The 23,398-nt window shown below is 45.4% G+C and overlaps 1 protein-coding gene across 1 annotated transcript in view; it reads left to right on the top strand.

Annotated features, from left to right (window-relative positions):
• Positions 1-23,398, top strand: part of cfap58 (cilia and flagella associated protein 58) — a 304,094-nt gene that overhangs the window by 112,328 nt on the left and 168,368 nt on the right. The window contains exon 14 of the mRNA XM_085994322.1: positions 13,979-14,090. Coding sequence (XP_085850448.1) covers positions 13,979-14,090 — 112 coding nt within the window. The remainder of the gene's footprint in view (positions 1-13,978; positions 14,091-23,398) is intronic.

The following is a 23,398-nucleotide window of genomic DNA, read 5'->3' on the forward strand; positions in this document are numbered from 1 at the left end:
CAGTCCTAAATGGCCGACCCCTTATCCTGAGACTGTGACCCCTGGTTCTAGACTCTCCAGTCAGGGGAAACACCCTCCCAGCATCTAACCTGTCAAGCCCCTTAAAAATGTTATACATTTCAATGAGATCACCTCTCATTCTTCTAAACTCTAGGGAATATAGCACAAACCTACTCAATCTCTCATAGGACAATTCCCCCATCCCAGGAATCAGTCTTTGTTGCACTCCCTCTAATGCAAGTAGGGTAAGGAGACCAAAACTGTACACAGTTCTTGGGGTGTGGTCTCACCAAGGCCCTATTTAATTGTACAAGAAACTTTTTTTTATCCGGCACCGACGGGACCGACGTGGTGCCGGTTCATCAAAAATTCCGGATAACCGAAAGCTATAGTAAAAGATACGGAGAGATGAGAGCTCCGTATAAAGCAACAAACCCTGTTGCTTAGCAACAGGTTCAGAACAATGGCCACAAGTTCCAAGCGTCTCTGTAGCTTAGCAACAGCTGCAGCCACACCCTTGCACAGCAACAGATCGAGGAAGGCAAGTACAATATGAAGTAAAACTTACCTGAACCTACTCCTGAATTTTGCCGGTTAACCGAGATTTCCGGTTATTTAGGTGCCGGTAAATCGAAAGTTTCCAGTAGTAAGATGTCTTTACTGTTATATTCCAATCCTTTTGTAATAAAGGGTAACATACCATTTGCTTTCCTAATTGCTTGCTATACCTGCATGTTGACTTTCTGTGCTTTGAGTCCAAGGACACCCAGGTCCCTCTTGAGATCCAGTTGAGATCAGCCAACAGCACAGCTCATGAATCGAACCTGGAACCTTCCTGTTTGTCCAATTTAGTAGCACACAATGCAATCAATTTACATTACTAAGCTATTGGCAGAGAGCTGTTGATTCATTGTGGATCAGAGAGGTACAACTTCCACAGGAGGTTTCCCGAAATCCCGCCATAACTCTTCCCTTGTGAAAGCCAATATGGATTATACTTCCATCATTGTTTTTGTAAAGGCATTCAAAGCCCTAACAACCCTCTGTGCAAAAAAACCCCTTCCATTCAATCTTTTGGTGATGACCTCTAGTTACCGGCTCACTGACCAATGGAAATCGTTTTACTTTATCAAAACCTGTCATAATTTTGAACACCTCTATTAGACCTCCTTCTAATGAAAAGAACCACAGTTTCTCTAGCCAATGCCTCCCATCCCTGGTATCATCTTAGTGAAGCTCTTCTGTACCTGCTCCATGGCTTTGATATCCTTAAAACGTCTCAAAATCTGGCTGCGTTTAAACTATAGCTACTGCTATGGTAGCAATTCCAGCCTGGTACTTCTTTGTTTCTATCAGGAGATCACATGGTTTTGGGGCGTGGAGCGTGTATATATTGTGGGTATCACAATTGTGTGGGATAGCCTGGATGGACCAGAGGGTCTTTACCTATCTGTCATTTTTCGTATGTTCGTATCACGTGGCTCTGAATTGAACTGTGAAGCACTCTACGCTGGTAAATCAAGTGTTTTCAGACATAACAACAGAAAATGCTGGAAAAACTCAGCAGGTCAGGCAACCTCCGTGGAGAGAAATTAGAGTTGACGTTTCGGGTCGAAACCCTTCTTCAAAACTGGAAAGAAAAGAAAATAGATCGAAAAAGGCAGGGCTGCGATCGGACAAAAGAAGTGAAAGAAACAAAAGAGCTAGACGAGATGGTAATAGGCTGAGATTAGGTGTAAAGTGTACTGGCAGGGCAAGAGATAGCTGCCAGGTGTGAGAGAGAAACAAAAGGAAAGGGGGGGAAAGGAGTGGAAAAATTACAAGAAAAAATGTGTAATAGGGGCTGAGGTTATGATCTGAAATTGTTGACCACGGGCGGGACTGTCGGCATTTTCACAACACATTATAAAACAATTCTGTGTAAGGTTATAATGTGACCTGGGGTGCAAGAGACTCCTTCAGCACGTTTTAAACCAGAATTGACTACTATACTCCCCGTGATGTCAAGCCCAAGTGATTAAATGGCCATCCATGGAGAGGTCTCACTCTGCTCCCCTATAGATGCAGATCAGGACCCGACTATGGTCATTTTTTGCATCGCTGGGAAGCAGGAGCTACTTTACAGTGACGCAAAAGTGGCAGTATAACTGCGCCCTCAACGCTCTCCACCTGCGCCATAGCTCTACCTTAATAGAAACTGCACTGAAATATGGCCACTGATCTCAATAATTTGAATCAAATGAAATGTATAAAAGCACGACAAGCAAAATTAGAATAAATTGGACTGAATTTTTACAAGCTGTTTAATATTCTCTAGGGGAACTGAACAGTTTGTGATAAAATGCAATATCTAAATATCCAGTAGAAATCTCAGCTGATGTACTTACTGTCAGCATAAATATTGAACATCATAAGCAAGCCCTTTCTTTTTTTCTTTCCTTCCCCCCTCTCCTAATTCATGAACTCCGGCTGCAACTGCAGTCTGTTGTGTGAAGTCTTGTTTCTCAGCGCAAAATTGGTTCTAACTGTTCTCGATAACTTTTTAATGCAAGTAGACACTTCTGCCATATTCAATAAATCAATCCTTACTTACTGGCGGGACGCCATTAAGAGAAAAAGAAAACTCATCCTGAATGTGTTGCAGATACGAAAGGAAAGTGGTAACTGATGGCAGGGCAATTTTGCAAATTTACTGGAGCCGTTCGATTGGCCTTATGTTGTGTATGAGCAAACTCTCGGTTAATCAGCTCAAATATTGCCATGTTTGACGGCAGATGTTCTGAATAATTTCTAAAGCTTTTCAAATAGTTGAAGAATTAAGTTTCACAGAAACAATTTTTATGCTCACTAACCCTTTCGCCCTCTCTGTCTCTCTCTTTATGTTTTGACTGGCAGGCCAGATGGTGTTGTTGTATAAAATTTCAATTTGCGCTTTTTTTGTGTTCAGTTTCTAGCTGTTTATTGTTCTGTGAATGGAGAGCCTGTGTCACTATCATTCTGCACATCACAGTGCCTTGGGAAGGCACTTGTTTATTTTAGTTTGCACTCAAAAACTACTTTGAATGGTCTTCCCATGCACTTTTGCATTAAAGTGCTGTAAATCCATTGCGTAATTTGTCCCGACACACAGATCTTTATGACTGCAACTTTTACATTGCCATTTACTGTGGGTATTTAAATATTCTGGTGTCTACATATCAAAGAAATTGAGACAGTCATTTTGTTTCACCTATTTCGTGATGTCACAATTTAGTCATATTGTGACGTAAGTAATGCCGGCAACAATTGCCACTAACTGACCGTTCACCTTACCTTTCATTATATTTCAGTCATCGCACCTCTGGTAACGCTCTGGCAGCAGCCTTACCTATTTCTGTCTGCCATTTCCTTTTTGTTTTGCCATCTTATGAATTTTAATTCTTCCCCCTCTTTCACAGCACAACGAAAAAGAGATGAAATGCAGGAAATTGGAGACTGAACAGAAATAGTTTTCTTTTGTCACGAGACGGTTATTTTTTTCATCGCAAAGCAACATGTTCCTCCACTCTTTGCATGAGTGAATGACCGGCTTGCCACTTTAAAGCTCCGTCCTACTCCCACTCTGTCCTTGGCCTTCTACACTGTTGCAAAGAAGCTCAAGGAACACCACCTCCTCTTTCTACCAGGCATTTTGTCTTAACGTTGACTTCAACAACTTCAGACTACCACAGCTCCCATTTTCTCTCTGACAACAGCTGCTGGTAATCTAGGATGGTGTATCAGCACTTCCAGAGATGGAGGAGGTTGGTGCTTGGGGTGGGGATCTACTATTGGGATGGAGTCAGCGGGATGGCCTACCTGCCATTATCTTCCACCACACTACCGGGCCACTGGAACCTGTTCCACTTTGCCAGTTTGTCAGTGCTTTCCTCCTCCTCTGCTATTCTTGTTTTAAGCATTCACACATCCTTTGGGACTTGTATTTTTATCTGTTATTTCTCCAGTGGGCCGGATTTTACAGTGGAAACGGAGAGGCTAACGGCGTGGAAATCGGATAGCATCTTCCGGCAACCGCACACGCGCAGTTATACACGGAAATCAGGAAGCTGCTGTCCGAGATGCCCTGCTCCTCCAAAAGCTGCGCGATAACGGTATCTCATCAAGAGACTCCCCATTGAAATACATTGAACGGTGTGACGTCGCTCTACTTACCTGATATATACAAACTAAACTCGTCAGAAAAAGTTAGAGCTTGGGTATTCCAGTGTAAATACCCTTTTAGCGGCGTGTTAAGGCTTAATTACTGGCAAACAGCCTCTCTGGCACTGAAAATTAACTTTTACAAATGTGGAGTTTCATTCCTTCAGATTTTAATTATTGTTGGATCTTTAGTAATGGGGGGAGGAGACTGAGTGGAAAGGGAGAAAGGATGGCAATGGATGGCCATGGATACAGTTATAAAGGGGAGGAGCTCAGTAGGGAGCTGCCAACCTGGGAGCCAACTTACTTTCCTTTAACTCATCCAGATCTCTGCTGTTTACATCCTATCTCACTTATCGCCCTGTCCTCACTGACCTCCACTAGCTCATTGATTGAAAGATCTGTGCTCTCCATCGGTTTTATCATCAGGACCTTCAGACAGAATTCTTGAATGTTCTTCCTAAAATCCTCCTCTTTGTACATCTCACCCCAATTCCAAAAGCATTATCAAAACTTACTGCCAATCATGCCTTTGGTCACTTTACCAGCCCTGCTGCCAAACTCCTGCAGTGTTGAGTCCCGCTTTGTGAAGTGCCTTGGGACTTTTTGCTATTTGAAAGTTGCTATATAAATGCTAGTTGTTTTTGGATTTACTTTACATGCCCTAGAGCTAAAAGTCACAAGTGCCACCCACAATTGAATAATAATATGTTTCTTATCAGCGCAGTGAACTGAATGATTTATCACTGAAGTAATCACACCAGTGTAGTAATCACTAGTGTTATCATTACAAATAAAAGGTTAGGATTATATTATAACATTTTAGTGTTGGCCTACATTGCCAGTGCAGTAGGTCGACCCTTAAAATCATAGAATAGTACAGCACATAACATGGTTGAATTCCATATTCAATTAGAGGGTGAGAAGGTTGGATCTCAAACAAGCGTGCTAAGCTTGAATAAAGGAGACTATGAAGGTATGAGAGCAGAATTGAGTAGAGTGGATTGGGAAAATAGATTAAAGGGTAAGACGATACATGATCAGTGGTGTACATTTAAGGAGTTATTTTACAACTTCCAAAAAAAAAATATTCCACTGAGAAGAAAAGGGTGTAAAAGAAAAGACAGCCATCCGTGGCTAAGTAAAGAAATTAAGGATAGTATTCGACTAAAAACAAGGGCATATAAGGTCGCCAAATCTAGTGGGAGGATAGAGGATTGGGGAAACTTTAAAAGACAGCAAAAAATAACAAAAAGATTGATTAAGAAAGGGAAGATAGATTATGAAAGTAAATTAGCAAAAAATATAAAAACAGATAGTAAGAGTTTTTATAGTTATATAAAAAGAAAAAGGGTGGCTAAAGTAAATGTTGGTCCCTTAGAGGATGAGACTGGGAAATTAATGGTGGGAAATATGGAGATGGCAAAAACACTGAATGAATATTTTGTATCAGTCTTTACAGTAGAGGACACTAAGAATATCCCAACACTGGACAAACAGGGGGCTATAGGAGGGGAGGAGCTAAACACGATCAAAATCACTAAGGACGTGGTACTCGGTAAAATAATGGGACTCAAGGCGGATAAATCACCTGGACCTGATGGCTTACATCCTAGGGTCTTGAGGGAAGTGGCGGTAGGGATTGTGGATGCATTAGTAATAATTTTCCAAAACTCCCTGGACTCAGCAAAGGTCCCGGCAGACTGGAAAACTGCTAATGTAACACCCTTATTTAAAAAGGGCAGTACACAGAAGGCTGGAAACTATAGACCGGTTAGCCTAACATCTGTGGTAGGTAAAATTTTGGAGTCCATTATTAAGGAGACAGTAACAGGACATTTGGATAATCATAATTTAATAGGACAAAGTCAGCATGGTTTTATGAAGGGGAAGTCATGTTTGACAAATTTGCTGGAGTTCTTTGAGGAAGTAACATATAGGGTGGATAAAGGGGAACCAGTGGACGTAGTGTATTTAGACTTCCAAAAGGCATTTGACAAGGTGCCACACAAAAGATTATTGCTTAAGATAAAAAATCACGGGATTGGGGGTAATATTCTGGCATGGATAGAGGATTGGCTATCTAACAGAAGGCAGAGAGTTGGGATAAATGGTTCATTCTCAGACTGGCAATCAGTAACTAGTGGTGTTCCGCAGGGGTCAGTGCTGGGTCCCCAACTCTTTACAATCTATATTAACGATTTGGAGGAGGGGACCGAGTGTAACATATCAAAGTTTGCAGATGATACTAAGATGGGAGGGAAAGTAGTGAGTGAGGAGGACATAAAAAACCTGCAAGGGGACATAGACAGGCTAAGTAAGTGGGCAGAGATTTGGCAGATGGAGTACAATACTGGAAAGTGTGAGGTTATGCACTTTGGCAGGAAAAATCGTAGAGCAAGTTATTATCTTAATGGCAAGAAACTGGAAAGTACTGAAGTACAAAGGGATCTGGGGGTCCTGGTGCACGAAACTCAAAAGGTTAGTATGCAGATGCAGCAAGTGATTAAGAAGGCCAATGGAATGTTGGCTTTCATTGCTAGGGGGATAGAATATAAAAATAGGGAGGTATTGCTTCAGTTGTACAAGGTATTGGTGAGACCGCACCTGGAATACTGCGTACAGTTTTGGTGTCCATACTTAAGAAAAGACATACTTGCTCTCGAGTCAGTACAAAGAAGGTTCACTCGGTTAATCCCGGGGATGGGGGGATGGACATATGAGGAGAGGTTGAGTAGATTGGGACTCTACTCATTGGAGTTCAGAAGAATGAGAGGCGATCTTATTGAAACATATAAGATTGTGAAGGGGTTGGATCGGGTGGATGCGGGGAGGATGTTCCCGATGATGGGTGAAACTAGAACTAGGGGGCATAGTCTTCGAATAAGGGGCTGCTCTTTCAAAACTGAGATGAAGAGGGTGGTAGGTCCATGGAATATGCTGCCCCAAAAAGCTGTAGAAGCTACATCATTACATAAATTTAAAACAGAAATAGACAGTTTCCTAGAAGTAAAGGGAATTAAGGGTTACGGGGAGCAGGCAGGAATTTGGACATGAGTCTAGGTTCGGATCGGACATGGCCCTGTGGGTAGCGGAGCAGGCCCGGGGGCCGTGTAGCCTGATCCTGCTCCTATTTCATGTGTCTAATTCTGTTAGATTCAGGAGATGGTTCTGTGATAGTAGATTGGCGGTTAGGATCAGATCAGCCATGATCTTATTGAATGGCGGAGCAGGCTCGAGGGGCCGATTGGCCTACTCCTGCTCCTATTTCTTATGTTCTTAAGGAGGCCATTCGGCCCATCAAGTCTGCGCTGGCTCTTTCGAAGAGCAATCCAGTTAGTCCCACTCCCCGCTCTTTCCCCATATCCCTGTAATTTTTTCTCCTTCAAGTATTTATCCAATTCCCTTTTGAAGACTACTATTGAATCTGTATGCACCACCCTATCAGGCAGTGCATTCCAAACCCTAACCACACATTGCGTAAAAAAGTTTTCCCTCATGTCGCCTCTGGTTCTTTTGGCAATCACCTTAAATCTGTGCCCTCTGGTTATCGACCCTTCAGTCACTGGAAACAGTTTCTCTTTATTTACTCTATCCAAACCCGCCATGATTTTAAACACCTCTATCAAATCACCTTCTCTGCTCCAAGGACAACAACCCCAGCTCCTCCAGTCTCTCCACACAACTGTAATCCCTCATCCCTGGAACCATTTTAGTAAATCTCCTCTGTACCCTCTCCAAAGCCTTCACATCCTCCCTAAAGTGTGGTGCCCAGAATTAGACACAAAACTGCAGCTGTGGCCGAACTAGTGTTTTATATGGGTTTAGCATAATTTCCTGGCTTTTGTACTCTCTGCCTCTATTTATAAACCTAGGATCCCATATGCTTTATTAACTGCTTTGTTAACCTGTCCTGCCACCTTAAAAGATTTGTGGACAAGCACCCCCAGGTCTCTCTGTTCTTGCACCCCTTTTTAAAAATTACCATTTAGCATGTATTATTTCTCTCATTCTTCCTACCAAAATGTATTACCTCACACTTTTCTACATTGAATTTCATCTGCCATGTTGTCCTTCCATTCCACCAGCCTGTCTACGTCCTCTTGAAGTCTATCACTATCCTCCTCACTGTTTACTAGACTTCAAGTTTCGTGTCATCTGCAAATTTCGAAATTGCGTCCTGTAACCCCCAAGTCCAAGTCATTAATGTGTATCAAAAACAGCAGTGGTCCCTGTACTGAACCATGGGGAACTCCACTGTGTACCTCCCTCCAGTCTGAAAAACAGCCATTCACCACAACGCTGTTTTCCATCCCTTATTGTATCCATGCTGCTCCTGCCCGTTTTTTGCCAGGGGCTTCGATTTTGCTAACAAGCCTATTATCAAACTTTATTCAAACACCTTTTGAAAGTCCATAAACACGACATCAACTGCACTGCCCTCATCCACCCTCTCTGTTAACTCAATCAAGACCCTTATTACTTCATTTAAATACCTGAGTCAGAGTACATTTTTACAGAGCCCAGTTGCAACCAGCGCTTGGTATTTCAACGGGAACTTTTCGAGAAAATGTACCGCATTAACAAATGGAAGCTCCAGTCCTCTGTCCTCCTCCACCATAGATTTTTAAATCCTTGCCATATCAAGTAAACAGGCACGAAACACAGTTGGCACGACAAATGCTGCAGCAAGCGCTTGTTGAATTACAACTACGCATTCAGTAATTGGTACAAATCCTGGACGCTTTTTGCAAATCCATTTTTAGCATGCAGTTTCGACAGCAGAAGCCTAGTGCGATGCATCTGCAGCTCCATATGTCATCTGCATGTTCCAAATAAACCAACCCAGGAATTCCAAAAGGATTAACAGTAAAACTGAGCATTTGTTCAAAATAAATTGCCTGTTAAAAATAGTAGAGTGCAGTGAGAGATTTTATCCGCAAAAATGAGGATTCATTTGAAATATTAGAAAAAGTGGCATGAACCCACTGAATGGAAACAGTGGTCATCGCTGACCATTTGAGAATGTGATTTCTATTAATCCCTCACAAATATAGATATCTTGTCATGTGGCAGCTGGACAAAACTGTAATGTAAAATTTAATAAACAAACAGCTTAGATTTACGTAGAACAAAATGTCCCAAGGCACTTTACAGAAGGAGAGTTGGAGATTGAGCAGGAAGCAGAGGAGAAATTAACTCAACTTACAGTCAAAGAGCTCAGTATAGAGGAACCGTTTGAAGGAAGAGAGGGGTAGTAAAGCAAAAAGGCTTTTCCAAAAAGAAAGAACCTGCATTTATATAGCACCTTTTATGTCCTCATGCTATTTCAAAATGCTTCACGGCCAATGAACTGCCTTGATGTGGTCACTATTATAGCGTCAAACACAGCAGCCAATTTGTGCACTCTAAGGTCCCACAAAGAGCAATGGCCAAGCTAATCCGTTTTGGTGGGGGGTTGGTTGAGGGATATGTGTTAGCCAGGACACTGGGCTAATAGTGTCAGGCAATGTTTTCTTTAAGCTGCGTGGCTGCGTAGCGCTCCAGGGGTCCCGTGCAGCCGGTGAGCCGGCTTGTAAATTGGAAAAAAAACGCGCATGCGTGGAATTTGGAATTAGCCACGCAGCCCGTTAAAGGGTCCGCGTGGCCCCCAAAAAATTACAGGGAGCATTGGTGTCAGGGGACCTTTTGTGGCAGATGGGGCCTCAGTTTAATGTCGCAACCTGTGACAATGCAGCACTGCCCTCAGTACTGTATGGAAGTGTCATCCTAGATTACGTGATTAAGGGCTTGAACCCATGTCCTTTTGACTCAGAAGAGAGAGGGAGCCAAGCTGACATCTAGTGAGCGAGTGGCAGAGTGTGCAGGTTGTATGAGTAAATTGAGTCACTGTAGTTGTACTCTTCTTCAGAGGTTATTTATACAACAGCAACTTGTATTTATATAGCACCTTTAACGTAGTAAAAATGTCCCAAGGTGCTTCACAGGAGTATTATAAGACAAAAAAATTGACACCAAGCTACATAAGGAGAAATTAGGGCAGGTGACCAAAAGCAGGGAATTCCAGAAGGCACGGCCACCAATGGTTGAGCGATTATAATCAGTGATGCTCAAGAGGGCAGAATTAGAGGAGCGCAGGTATCTCGGGGTGGGGGGTGGGGGGGAGGCGGAGTTGAGGGGGAAGGTTGTGGGGCTGAAGGAGATTACAGAGATAGGGAGAGGTGAGGCCATGGGGGGATTTGAAAACAAGGATGAGAATTTTTAAATTGAGGCGTAGCTTAAACAGGAGCCAGTGTAGGTCAGCGAGCACAGGCGTGATGGGTGAACGGGACTTGGTGCGAGTTAGGACATGGGCAGCCGAGCTTTGGATGACCTCAAGTTTATGTAGGGTAGAATGTGGGAGGCCAGCCAGGAGTGTGTTGGAATAGTCAAGTCTGGAGGTAACAAAGGCATGGATGAGGGTTTCAGCAGCGGATGAGCTGAGGCAAGGGCGGAGATGGGTGATGTTACGGTGGTGGAAATAGGCGGTCTTAGTTATGCTGCTGATATGTGGTCGGAAGCTCATTTCAGGGTCAAATATGACACCAAGGTTGCGAACAGTGTGGTTCCGCCTCAGACAGATGTTAGGGAGAGGGATGGAGTCAGTGGCCAGGGAACAGAGTTTGTGGCGGGGACCGAAAACAATGGCTTCGGTCTTCCCAATATTTAATTGGAGAAAATTTCTGCTCATCTAGAACTGGATGTCAGTCAAGCAGTCTGACAATTTAGAGGCACTGGAGGTGTCGAGAGCAGTGGTGGTGAGGTCGAGCTGGGTGTCGTCAGCGTACATGTGGAAACTGACGCTGTGCTTTCGGATGATGTCGCCAAGGGGCAACGTGTAGATGAGAAATAGGAGGGGGCCAAGGATAGATCCTTGAGGGACACCTGAGGTAACGATACGGGAGCAGGAAGAGAATCCATTGCAGGTGATTCTCTGGCTATGATTAGATAAAGAATGGAACCAGCTGAGTGCTGTCCCACCCAGCTGGACGGCGGTGGAGAGGCGTTGGAGAAGGATGGGGTGGTCAACCATGTCAAAGGCTGCAGACAAGTCAAGAAGGACGAGGAGGGATAGTTTACCTTTGTCACAGTCGCAAAGGATGTCATTTGTGACTTTAATGAGAACCGTTTCGGTACTGTGGCAAGGGCGGAAACCTGATTGGGATTCAAACGCAGAATTGCGGGAAAGATGGGCACGGATTTGGGACGCGACAACACGTTCAAGGACTTTGGAGAGGAAAGGGAGGTTGGAGATGAGGCGGTAGTTTGCAAGGTAGCCTTTAAGAAAATGCCTTTTCTTTTCATCAAATAGCTCATGTTGGTGCTCAGAACCACTGCAGTGGTCAATTCCTTTGATATAGAAGCTCACCTGATGTCTTTGAAGGTCAAAGTGTGACATATGACAAATTACCTGAAGGTTTATGGGACAGTGCCTATGGCAGCACCTGTGTCAGTGCAGTTCTCAGGAGTGGAAACATTTAGGCCTAGAAATTCAGTTGCGTTTGCGCCCACTTTTTGGCTATAGAGTGGGTTTGCGCCGTAAGTTTTTAACGCCCGAAATTGAGTTCGTCCCTAACATCGGCGTTAGCCGTTAGCGCTGCGCCGGCACCGATGACGTCATTGGTGTGCGCAGCGCCCCGGTTCCAATGATAAACCGTCCCGATGGCCAAATTGAGTTGCGGCCGCCTCGCCCATCGCAGCCGCAAACAGCGTTTGCAAAACGGTGCGTTGCAGCTCCGAAAGGCCGGCGCATAAAGGTGGAGCGGCGGCCGGCCGCTTTTCCAGCGGCCGCCTGGCCGCAGCTCCCTCCCCGGACTCCTGCACCACCCCTCCGCGGCATTGGTGTGTGACTTCCGCGAGCCCGGCACTTCTCCGTGGTGCCGGGCTCATTTGCCGGGGGATTCCATCGGCGATCTCACGGCTGCAGGCAGCTCCTCCTTAAGAGAAGGAGGAGGCCTGCAGTACCCCAGCCTGCCGCACCGCATCGGTTGCCGCAGCGGCAGCTGGGCGGCGGAAACTGACAGTCTTCGCCCCAAACGAGGCGTCCAAACCCTGCAATAGCACCCGCCGCCGTCTTGGGGCGGTGCTACTGAATTTCAGGCGGGCGCTAGGGGAATCCGGGCGTGCGTTAAATTTCGGGCGCTGAAGACCTGGCGTGGCGGAACCGAATTTTTAGCCCTTAGGGTTTCTGTGCACTCTTGGTTGACTCTTTGGAATGATGCTCAGTGGCGATGAGGTGGTTACCCTCTGAAGGCTGGGTGGGGGTGGGGGTGGGGGAGGGGTTGCTGGCGGGGGGGTGATGTTGAAAGTTACACCACACTGCTCTCAGCACTGGAAGATACTGCTCACACACAGATGGGATGGCCAATAAATGCAGCATTGTCCACATCCCAAAAACAAATTTTCTTTAAAAAAGGAAAATGCATTGAATGAAAATAGGGATTAACAAAAAATCAAAGAAACTGACTGGTAAAAGAAAGACTTGCATTTCTATAGCGCCTTTCATGACGTCCCAAAGCACTTTACAGCCAATGAAGTACTTTTTGAAGTGTAGTCACTGTTGTAATGTGGGAAATGCGGCAGCCAATTTGCACACAGCAAGCTCCCACAAACAGCAATGTGATAATGACCAGATAATCTGCTTTAGTGATGTTGATTGAGGGATAAATATTGGCCAGGACACCGGGGATAACTCCCCTGCTCTTCTTTGAAATAGTGCCGTTGGATCTTTTACGTCCACCTGAGAGATCAGACGGGGCCTCGGTTTAACGTCTCATCTGAATGACGGCACCTGCTAATAACTCCCTCAGTGCTGCACTGGGAGTGTCAACCTAGATTTTTGTGCTCAAGTCTTTCGAGTGGGACTTGATCCCACAACCTTCTGGCTCAGAGGCGAAAATGCTATCCACTGAGCCACAGCTGACACATAGCAACACATTATCCTTGCATGGATTATATGGATGTTCACTGCCCTTGTGTAGCAAGTATAAAGGAATATTTTCTATCCTTGCACAAATTACATGCAGATTTACTGTCCTTGTGCAAACTATATTGTGATATTCACTGTCCTTGTATAGCAATTATGAAGAATATTTACTGACTGAATAAATTGCATGAAGAGATTCGCTATATTTGCATAGATTATATAGAGACTATAAATTATATGCGGTGTGATTAACTTTTATAGAGGAATTTGTTGAATTGTAATATTAAGGTGCTTTTGTACTGCAGTGGGTTCTTGGTTTGGTTCTCAGGAAAGCAATCTACATGGTTATATTTTATATGGAGCTAGTTTCCATCTCGGCTTTCTGCCAAAGTGTAAACATCCTGAGTGTACACATGTGCAAGTGACTCTTGACACTTCAGCCACTGCACATGTGCTAAGTAATGATGTCATCAGGTTTTGGGCTCGTTGATCTATGTCACAGCGAAACCAGTCCAGTTCCGCGCAACACTGCGACAACACGCAGACGTGCTAAATCCAACTCGGTATATTTACTGGCCAGTCCCTGGAGCTCCAGCAACTGGTAGCAGATCAGGAGACCTTGCAAAAAACTGGGTCTCTGCTACAGGCAGATTTGCAAAGACCGGTTTATTTATCTTCAGTATAAATGCCGACAGAGCAGGACTTGTATGCCGCGTGTTGGTGGCTCTACCAGGACAATAGGTGCTTTTGTTTGTGAGGTGGACAGATGGAATTGAAGGTAAATTTTGTAACAACAAGGCAAAGAGTGTGATGTGCTTTGTGTTTGCTGTGCAGGCGTGAGGTTTACCATGTACAGAAAGAACTTCTGAAGGAACGGACACGGTGCAGGGCCCTTGAGGAGGAGTTGGAAAATCCAATGAATGTTCACAGGTGGCGAAAGCTTGAGGTGATTTTAATTTTACTTCTTGCATTTTTGCCTTCATTTAATGTTTTGAACTCTTTCTGATTAACAGCAGTAGCTCTCTTCTGTCTGAAACATAGAAACATAGAAGATAGGAGCAGGAGTAGGCCATTCGGCCCCTCGAGCCTGCTCCGCCATTTAATGAGATCATGGCTGATCATCCAAATTCAGTGCCCTGTCCCTGCTTTCTCCCCATAGCCCTTGATCCCTTTAGCCTTAAGAAATATATCTAACTCCTTCTTGAATATATTTGTGATGTGGAGATGCCGGTGTTGGACTGGGGTGGACAAATGTGAGAAGTCACACAACACCAGGTTATAGTCCAACAGCTTTATTTGAAATCACAAGCTTTCGGAGCACTGCTCCTTCGTCAGGTGAAGTGAAGAGATGCATATAGGCACAGCATATATAGTCAGAGAACACTGCCAGATGATTACAGGTAATCTTTCTAACTGCCCTTTATCCCACCTCAGCAGAGAGATAATCACAGCAATCAAAGGTGTGGATGGTTTCCAAACAGGTCAGTCAGGAAAACATTACATCAAAGAACAATGAGGTGGGGTCACCAGGGGTCAAATGTTGCAGATGCTGGGGTCTGTATGAAAAACAAAAAACAAACAAAGAACAATGAAAAAAAAAAGATTTTTTTTGCTGGAAATCACAGCAGGTCCAGCCGCATCTGTGTAGAGAGAACAAGCCAATGACGACTCGAGTCTGGATGACTCTACGTCAGGTGGGGTTACATGTAGCGTGACATGAACCCAAGATCCCGGTTGAGGCCGTCCTCATGAGTGCGGAACTTGGCTATCAGTTTCTGCTCGACGATTTTGCGTTGTCGTGTGTCTCAAAGGCCGCCTTGGAGAATGCTTACCCGAAGATCGGAGGCTGAATGTCCTTGACTGCTGAAGTGTTCCCCGACTGGGAGGGAACACTCCTGCCTGGTGATTGTTGTGCGGTGTCCGTTCATCCGTTGTCGCAGTGTCTGCATGGTCTCGCTGATGTACCATGCTCCGGGGCATCCTTTCCTGCAACGTATGAGGTAGACAACGTTGGCCGAGTCACATGAGTATGTACCATGTACCTGGTGGGTGGTGTCCTCACATGTGATGATGGTATCTGTGTTGATAATCTGGCATGTCTTACAGAGGTTGCCGTGGCAGGGTTGTGTGGTGTCATGGTCGCTGTTCTCCTGAAAGCTGGGTAATTTGCTGCAGATGGTCTGTTTGAGGTTAGGCGGCTGTTTGAAGGCGAGTAGTGGTGGCCACCCAACAGACCATCGTTCGCAGCAAATTACCCAGCTTTCAAGAGAACAGCGATCACGACACCACACAACCCTGCCACGGTAACCTCTGCAAGACATGCCAGATCATCAACACAGATACCATCATCACATGTGAGGACACCACCAACCAGGTACATGGTACATACTCATGTGACTCGGCCAACATTGTCTACCTCATACATTGCAGGAAAGGATGCCCCGGAGCATGGTACATCGGCGAGACCATGCAGACACTGCGACAACGGATGAACGGACACCGCACAACAATCGCCAGGCAGGAGTGTTCCCTCCCAGTCGGGGAACACTTCAGCAGTCAAGGACATTCAGCCTCCGATCTTCGGGTAAGCATTCTCCAAGGCGGCCTTCGAGACACACGACAACGCAAAATCGTCGAGCAGAAACTGATAGCCAAGTTCCGCACTCATGAGGACGGCCTCAACCGGGATCTTGGGTTCATGTCACGCTACATGTAACCCCACCTGACGTAGAGTCATCCAGACTCGAGTCGTCATTGGCTTGTTCTCTCTACACAGATGCGGCCGAACCTGCTGTGATTTCCAGCAAAAAAAATCTTTTTTTTAAATTGTTCTTTGTTTGCTTCTGGTTTTTCATACAGACACCAGCATCTGCAACATTTGACCCCTGGTGACCCCACCTCATTGTTCTTTGATGTAATGTTTTCCTGACTGACCTGTTTGGAAACCATCCACACCTTTGATTGCTGTGATTATCTCTCTGCTGAGGTGGGATAAAGGGCAGTTAGAAAGATTACCTGTAATCATCTGGCAGTGTTCTCTGACTATATATGCTGTGCCTATATGCATCTCTTCACTTCACCTGACGAAGGAGCAGCGCTCCGAAAGCTTGTGATTTCAAATAAAGCTGTTGGACTATAACCTGGTGTTGTGTGACTTCTCACATTTGAATATATTTAATGAATTGGCCTCAACTGCCTTCTGTGGTAGAGAATTCCACAGATTCACCATTCTCTGGGTGAAGAAATTCCTCCTCATCTCTGTCCTAAATGGCTTACCCCTTCTCTTTAGACTGTGACCCCTGGTTCTGGACTCCCCTGCCATCGGGAACATCCTTCCTGCATCTAGTCTGTCTAGTCCTGTTAGAATTTTATAAGTTTCAATGAGATCCCCTCTCATTCTTCTAAACTCCAGCGAGGATAAGCCCAATCGACCCAATCTCTCCTCATACGTCATTCCTGCCATCCCAGGTATCAGTCTGGTGAATCTTCGCTGCACTCCCTCCATGTCTGTGCGTGCTTATGACGCAAACATGTTCAATTTAATTCAGCCGCAAAGCCCACACAACGTCAGTGGACAAAGTAGTGAAAGCAAACTGCACTTGGGGAAAAAAAGCTGGGACAGGCGTGTATTGGTCTCGGAGACTTTTACACTGGATGTGTTGCCGCATATCTGGTATGGAGAAGTGTGGAATAATCTATATTTCACCCATGAGGATGATGTCATAACTCGTGAGTTGCACAGGTGTGATTATATTGTGTAGCTGACCCTCAAGCGTAAAATATAATCTGTTTAAACCATGAGAATGCATTGGAATGTGATTTAGAGGAATAAGTTATTAAAAAACTAAACAGAATTTACCAGTACTGGCATGAGTCTGGTAAGTTCCTCATATCTGTTAACGTTTCCTCTTGGCACTAACAATGACTTTAACAAATACATCACATGTAAAATGCTTCTCCAATAATATTTATGTCACTGAAAATGAGTGTTAGATGATGTAGGCGTGCCTTGCAACTATTTCCTGTCACTTCTAGGCTTGCGAAGCGATTGTGAAGAACTGGAACATCAATTTTGTTGGTGGTTATTGCTCTGCTACCGTGTGACAGGAAGGGCTGGTTTAAAACATTATAATTGCATTTGGAGTTGCCTTTCTGAGCTTTAGGCAAATGCACATTGTTGGGGCCAAGTGGAGGGAGCTTTATTCTGCAACTGGATGAGATAGACTGACCTCAGAGTGCTGTTAGAAACTTGAAGCAGCAGCGGCCTTAAAAGTGCTGAATGAATCTTCACGGCACACCAGACCCTTTAAACTTCATTCCATGTATAGGTTAGCACCTAGCAACCCTGGGCAGCCATTATATAAGTTGTTATGATCTGGTGCTGTATCGGCGTAATTACAGGCAATGACATGGGAGGCATCGGGATGCCATTATGACACCTATGTCACCTATTCCAAAGAGGAGCCTTTGCCACCCGTCCCAAACAGCAGAAATGGGCTGAGATCTATCAAACCAGTTCTTATTGAAACATATAAGATTGTGAAGGGGTTGGATCGGGTAGATGCGGGGAGGATGTTCCCGATGATGGGTGTTAAGTCTGTGTGTTCTAGTTGTATTTAAGATTAATTACTGACACAGACTACAAGAATAACGTTTCAACAGGTCTTTACTAGTTGGAGGTCAGGGCTATACTAACAGCAATATCACTACACAGTACTTATATACCGGTGGTCACCACCGGTATTACGTATACAGCAGCCAGAGAAAGTAGTACATCTCTTAAGGTGGAACAGGCTTAAGTTCTCTTAAGGTGGAACAGGTTACATACACCACAATCCTCCCTTTTTAGCTTAACAGTCATATCCCCATTTAACATAACATAATAACATATATACATATATAACTTCAGGTATAAACAGTTCAAAGGTTCAGTCTCTCAGGAGGCCTTCTGATTCGGGTTGGATAACGCCTTTCAGTGGTCTCTGATTCTTGTTGTTGAGGTGACTCCTCTAGTTGGTTTCCTATGTATTGGACGTCATCATCAGGTACATTCCCTGCCGAGGTAGATGCTTCAGGTTCATTAACGTCTTCCACAGTTGTCTCTGTCGCAACCATGGGTTCGACCCTTGCTCTCGATTCTACCAGTTGATCCGCATGACGCCTTATCACATTGTTACCAATATCTACTGTGTACATCAGAGGTCCTTGTCTGGCCCGAATTGTTCCAGACTGCCATTTTTCGTTTCCATAGTCCCTTGCCAACACTGGTTGTCCTACGTCGAAACTTCGAGTGGTCTTGTTATTAATATGCCGGAACTGTTTGTTTTCCACTTCCCGCTGCACATTTGGTTTTAACAAGTCCAACCTGGACCGCAACCTCCTGTTATAAAACATCATGGCAGGACTTTGGTTAGTTACTGCATGAGCGGTGTTTCGATATGCCATTAGGAAATTGTCCACCTTGTGTTGTAGCGGAATCTGATCATCGTTCATGGCCTTTATTGCCTTTTTGAATGTTTGGACAAATCTCTCGGCCAACCCGTTTGTCGCCGGATGATATGGGGCAGAGGTATAATGTTTCACCCCATTCTTCTTTAAGAATTTTTGGAATTCTTCCGACACGAACTGTGGTCCGTTGTCCGAACATATCTGTTCTGGCAATCTGTTCCTTGCGAATATTGTTCTTAACACCGCAATTGTCTTTTCTGAAGTAGTGGTATTCATCTTGATCACTTCTGGCCATTTGGAATGTGCGTCCACCGCAATTAGGAACATGGAGTCCATGAATGGACCAGCAAAGTCAATATGTACGCGTTGCCATGGGGCTGAAGGCCATTCCCATGGGTGTAGTGATGCGATCGGAGGTGCATTTTGCACTTTTTGGCACCCAGCGCAGCTTTTCGTCAACTCCTCTATCTGTTGGTCAATACCCGCCACCATACATAAGCCCTAGCAAGACTTTTCATCTTAACTCCCCCCAGATGACCTTCATGCAGTTCCTTTAGAACTCTTTCCCTTAACTTGGGAGGAATAATCACTCTTGTCCCATACATCAAAGTACCATGGCAGATGGACAGCTGGTCTCGCCTTGCCGAGAATGCCGGTAACAGAGGATCACCATGTGTTGGCCATCCCTTCACTGTCACCTCGTAGACTCGGGACAGTGTCGGGTCGTTCCTGGTTTCTCTTTCAATACTTGCATTGGTGACTGGTAAACACTCGATGATGGTCGAATGAAATAACTCAACAGGGTCAACTTTCGTCGTCTCTTCTTCTTCAGGTAGTGGCAGGCGCGTCAGCCGATCAGCATTGCCATGCTGCTTTGTACCTTTGAATTCTATTTGATATTGATGTGCCCCTAGGAAAAGGGACCATCTCTGGAGTCTCTGTGCTGTCATCACCGAAACACCCTTCTTAGGGTTAAAAATGGATACCAACGGCTGATGGTCTGTCAGAAGTGTGAATCTTTGGCCCTGCAGGTAATGATTAAACTTCTTCACTCCCCATACAAGGCTGAGAGCCTCCCTATCGATCTGCGCATAGTTGCGCTCAGCGGAGGTCAATGATCTGGATGCAAACGCGACTGGCCTTTCCGTGCCATTTGGCAACTTGTGTGAGAGTACTGCCCCAATACCATATGGAGAAACATCACAAGCCAACCGAATAGGCAGTGTCGGGTTGAAGTGAGCTAACACTTCCTCTGAGGTGATCAATTCTTTGCTTTTGCGAAATGCCTTCTTACAGTTTTCGCTCCATTCCCATGGTACCCCCTTCTGTAAAAGAGCGTTCAGCAGGTGCAGTACCGTGGATAGATTCGGTAGAAACTTATGGTAATAGTTAATCAATCCTAGAAACGACCTCAACTGAGAGACATTATCCGGAGCGGGAGCCTTTACAACTGCCTCTATCTTGTCAGGAGACTTATGAAGCCCCTCCCGGTCAATGACATGACCACAGTACGAGATCCGCTTCTGAAAGAACTCACATTTCTGCCGATTAACTCAAAGTCCATACTCTTTCAGTCTGTTGAGCACCAGTTCCAAGTTTGCGAGGTGTTCTTCATCACCATCTCCTGTAATCAGAATATCGTCCAGGTAACATTGTGTGCCTGGAATTCCCTGTAATACCTGCTCCATGGCCCTCTGCCAAATTGCTGGAGCTGATGCCACTCCAAAAACCAGCCTATTATACCGGTACAAACCTCTATGCGTGTTGATCGTGAGGTACTGGCGTGACTCTTCTTCAACCTCCATCTGCAAGTACGCCTGCGCCAGGTCTATCTTGGTGAAGTGTTTCCCGCCAGACAACGAAGCAAAAATATCCTCAATCCGCGGAAGCGGATACTGCACCGTGTGAAGCACTGGATTAACGGTGATCTTGAAGTCTCCACAGATGCGAACCTTCCCTGGTTCTCCTGGCTTGTTGCCCGAAGGACGTTTCATAACGGGAACAATGGGCGTAGCCCACTCACTCCAATCTACCTTAGACAGTACACCTGAACACTCTAGCGCTTCCAGTTCCGCTTCTACAGCAGGTCGTATTGCATAGGGTACCGGTCTGGCTTTGAAAAATTTTGGGTGTGCATGTTCATCAATCTTGATGTTTGCCGTAATTCCTCTCAGTGTTCCCAGTCCCTGCTGGAACACCTCTTTAGCATCATCCAATATTCTGGACAATCGTTTAGGTTTGACATCTGTTTCCCCGGAATCTACCGTTAGTGCCTTTAAGGAGTGCCAGTCCATATTAATTTTCCTAATCCACTCCTGTCCCAGTAGTGGTGGACCTCCTTCAGGTAGCACATATAAGTCCATTACTTGGCTTTCTTTGCCCTTGTGGACCACTTTTACCTCTATCTTTCCGATGGGGTACACTCTTTGCCCCGTGTATGTTTTCAATATAATCTCCGTATCCCGTAGGGGAATATGTTGGAATAACCTTTTGTAATCTTTCTTATTCATGACCGTCAATGCCGATCCAGTGTCCAATTCCATCTTTACTTGGACTCCTGCTATCTGAAGAGTGACCCAAATTGTCTGGAGATCTGCATCCTTACCAACGTTGTGTACTCTTAAGCTACCCAGTTCATTACAGCTGGCGTCTGAATCTGACTTCTGTTCGTTCGAACTGTTCTTTGTCACCTTGTGTACCTTTATGTATTTTCCTTGCGGTGACTTTTTGTTGCTGGTCTTCTTTCCTGACCGGCATACTTGTGGCCAAGCCTGCCACACGTTCTGCATTCTTGTTTTTTAAACCAACACTGGTTCTGATCGTGCGTTGTCTTTCCACAACGATAACATTTTACAGTACTCAAAACCAATTGATTTGTACTGAGTTCCGGTGACCGTAGCTGCATTACTGCCGTGCCTCTCGCTGCGGCTTCGTGTGATGCTGCCATAGTGACCGCTTTCTCAAGCTTCAGCTCATTCTCCTCGAGCAGTCGCTTTTGTGTATCTTCTTTTAATAATCCACACACAAATTTATCTCTTAGCGCATCTGTTAGTCCCGTTCCAAACTGACAGTACTTTGCTAGCTTACGCAATTCCATTAAATATTCAGCATTGCTTTCATCTTTCAGCTGCTTTCTGCTGTAAAATTTAAATCGTTCCGCTAGCATCAGCGGCGTGGGGTTTAGATGATTTCTCAGGACAGTAACAATCTCCTCGAACGTCTTCTCCACCGGTTCATCTGGTGATAAAAGGTGTTTCAATTGCACGTGTGTCTTCGCACCCATTAAGTTTAATAAAGTTAGTGCTTTCTCATCATCTGGGATTTTATTTGCTTTACAATAATTTTGTATGCGTTCTACATACGTGGCCCAACCTTCGATGTCGCTATCAAAGGTATTAATGTTCCCATGTTTAGGCATCGTTGCAATTTTTTTTTTTTAGTGATTTCCCTTTTTCCAAGATGGCGGCTTCCCGCTCTTGTCTTCGTCCTCCGCCTACAAAATGGCGGTTTCCTGCGCTTGGCGGTCTTTCCCGCGCTCGCCTTCTTCACCCGCTGGCTGCAATGGCGTTTGGCATGCCGCTGCTGCTCCCCTTTCCCAGCGATTAGTAACTCCCCCGACGCTGTCTCCGCTTCACCACGGCTCCCTCGGGCATTCGCGCTTCCCCGATGTCGCGCCTCGCAGCCCTTCTTGCAGCCCGGTTATTAGCACCGGCTGCGTTCGCCTTCACCGCGGCTCTCGCGCCTTCAGTCGCCCCAGACGCTGCGCCTTTTTGGCCCGAATGTGGCCCGGCCCTTATCCCCAGCCGCGATCGATGTCCCCGCGCTGCGCCTTTTGGCCCGAATGCGGCCCGGCCCTTATCTCCGGTCGCGATCGATCTCACCGCCCTTATTCCTCCGTCTTCCCTCCCCGTCTGTACAGCCAACGCGGCCGACTTTCTGCTCGCGTCGCTGACCGGCTTACCCACCACCGAGGTAGAAGGAAGATAGCTGACTGCCGCTGATGGAGGCTTCGAGTTCAGGATATCTTCTGCACTCCGGGTTCTCGATGCCTGCCGCGCGACGTGTCTTCCAGCAGGGTAATGAGGGTGGATGCCTCTCTTCGACGCCCGTTCTGTGGACGAAGCCGCCGTGGATATAAACTGCCGCAGGGTAAGAATCGGACTCGTCGCCACTGTTAAGTCTGTGTGTTCTAGTTGTATTTAAGATTAATTACTGACACAGACTACAAGAATAACGTTTCAACAGGTCTTTACTAGTTGGAGGTCAGGGCTATACTAACAGCAATATCACTACACAGTACTTATATACCGGTGGTCACCACCGGTATTACGTATACAGCAGCCAGAGAAAGTAGTACATCTCTTAAGGTGGAACAGGCTTAAGTTCTCTTAAGGTGGAACAGGTTACATACACCACAATGGGTGAAACTAGAACTAGGGGGCATAGTCTTAGAATAAGAGGCTGCTCTTTCAAAACTGAGATGAGGAGGAACTACTTCACTGAGAGGGTGGTAGGTCCATGGAATATGCTGCCCCAAAAAGCTGTAGAAGCTACATCATTACATAAATTTAAAACAGAAATAGACAGTTTCCTAGAAGTAAAGGGAATTAAGGGTTACGGGGAGCGGGCAGGAATTTGGACATGAGTCTAGGTTCGGATCGGTCATGGCCCTGTGGGTAGCGGAGCGGGCCCAGGGGCCGTGTAGCCTGATCCTGCTCCTATTTCATGTGTCTAATTCTGTTAGATTCAGGAGATCGTTCTGTGATAGTAGATTGGTGGTTAGGATCAGATCAGCCATGATCTTAT

This window comes from Somniosus microcephalus, chromosome 8 (genome assembly GCF_052327205.1).
Source record: "Somniosus microcephalus isolate GS21.2 chromosome 8, FLI_Smic_1.0, whole genome shotgun sequence".
NCBI classification, from domain to species: domain Eukaryota; kingdom Metazoa; phylum Chordata; class Chondrichthyes; order Squaliformes; family Somniosidae; genus Somniosus; species Somniosus microcephalus.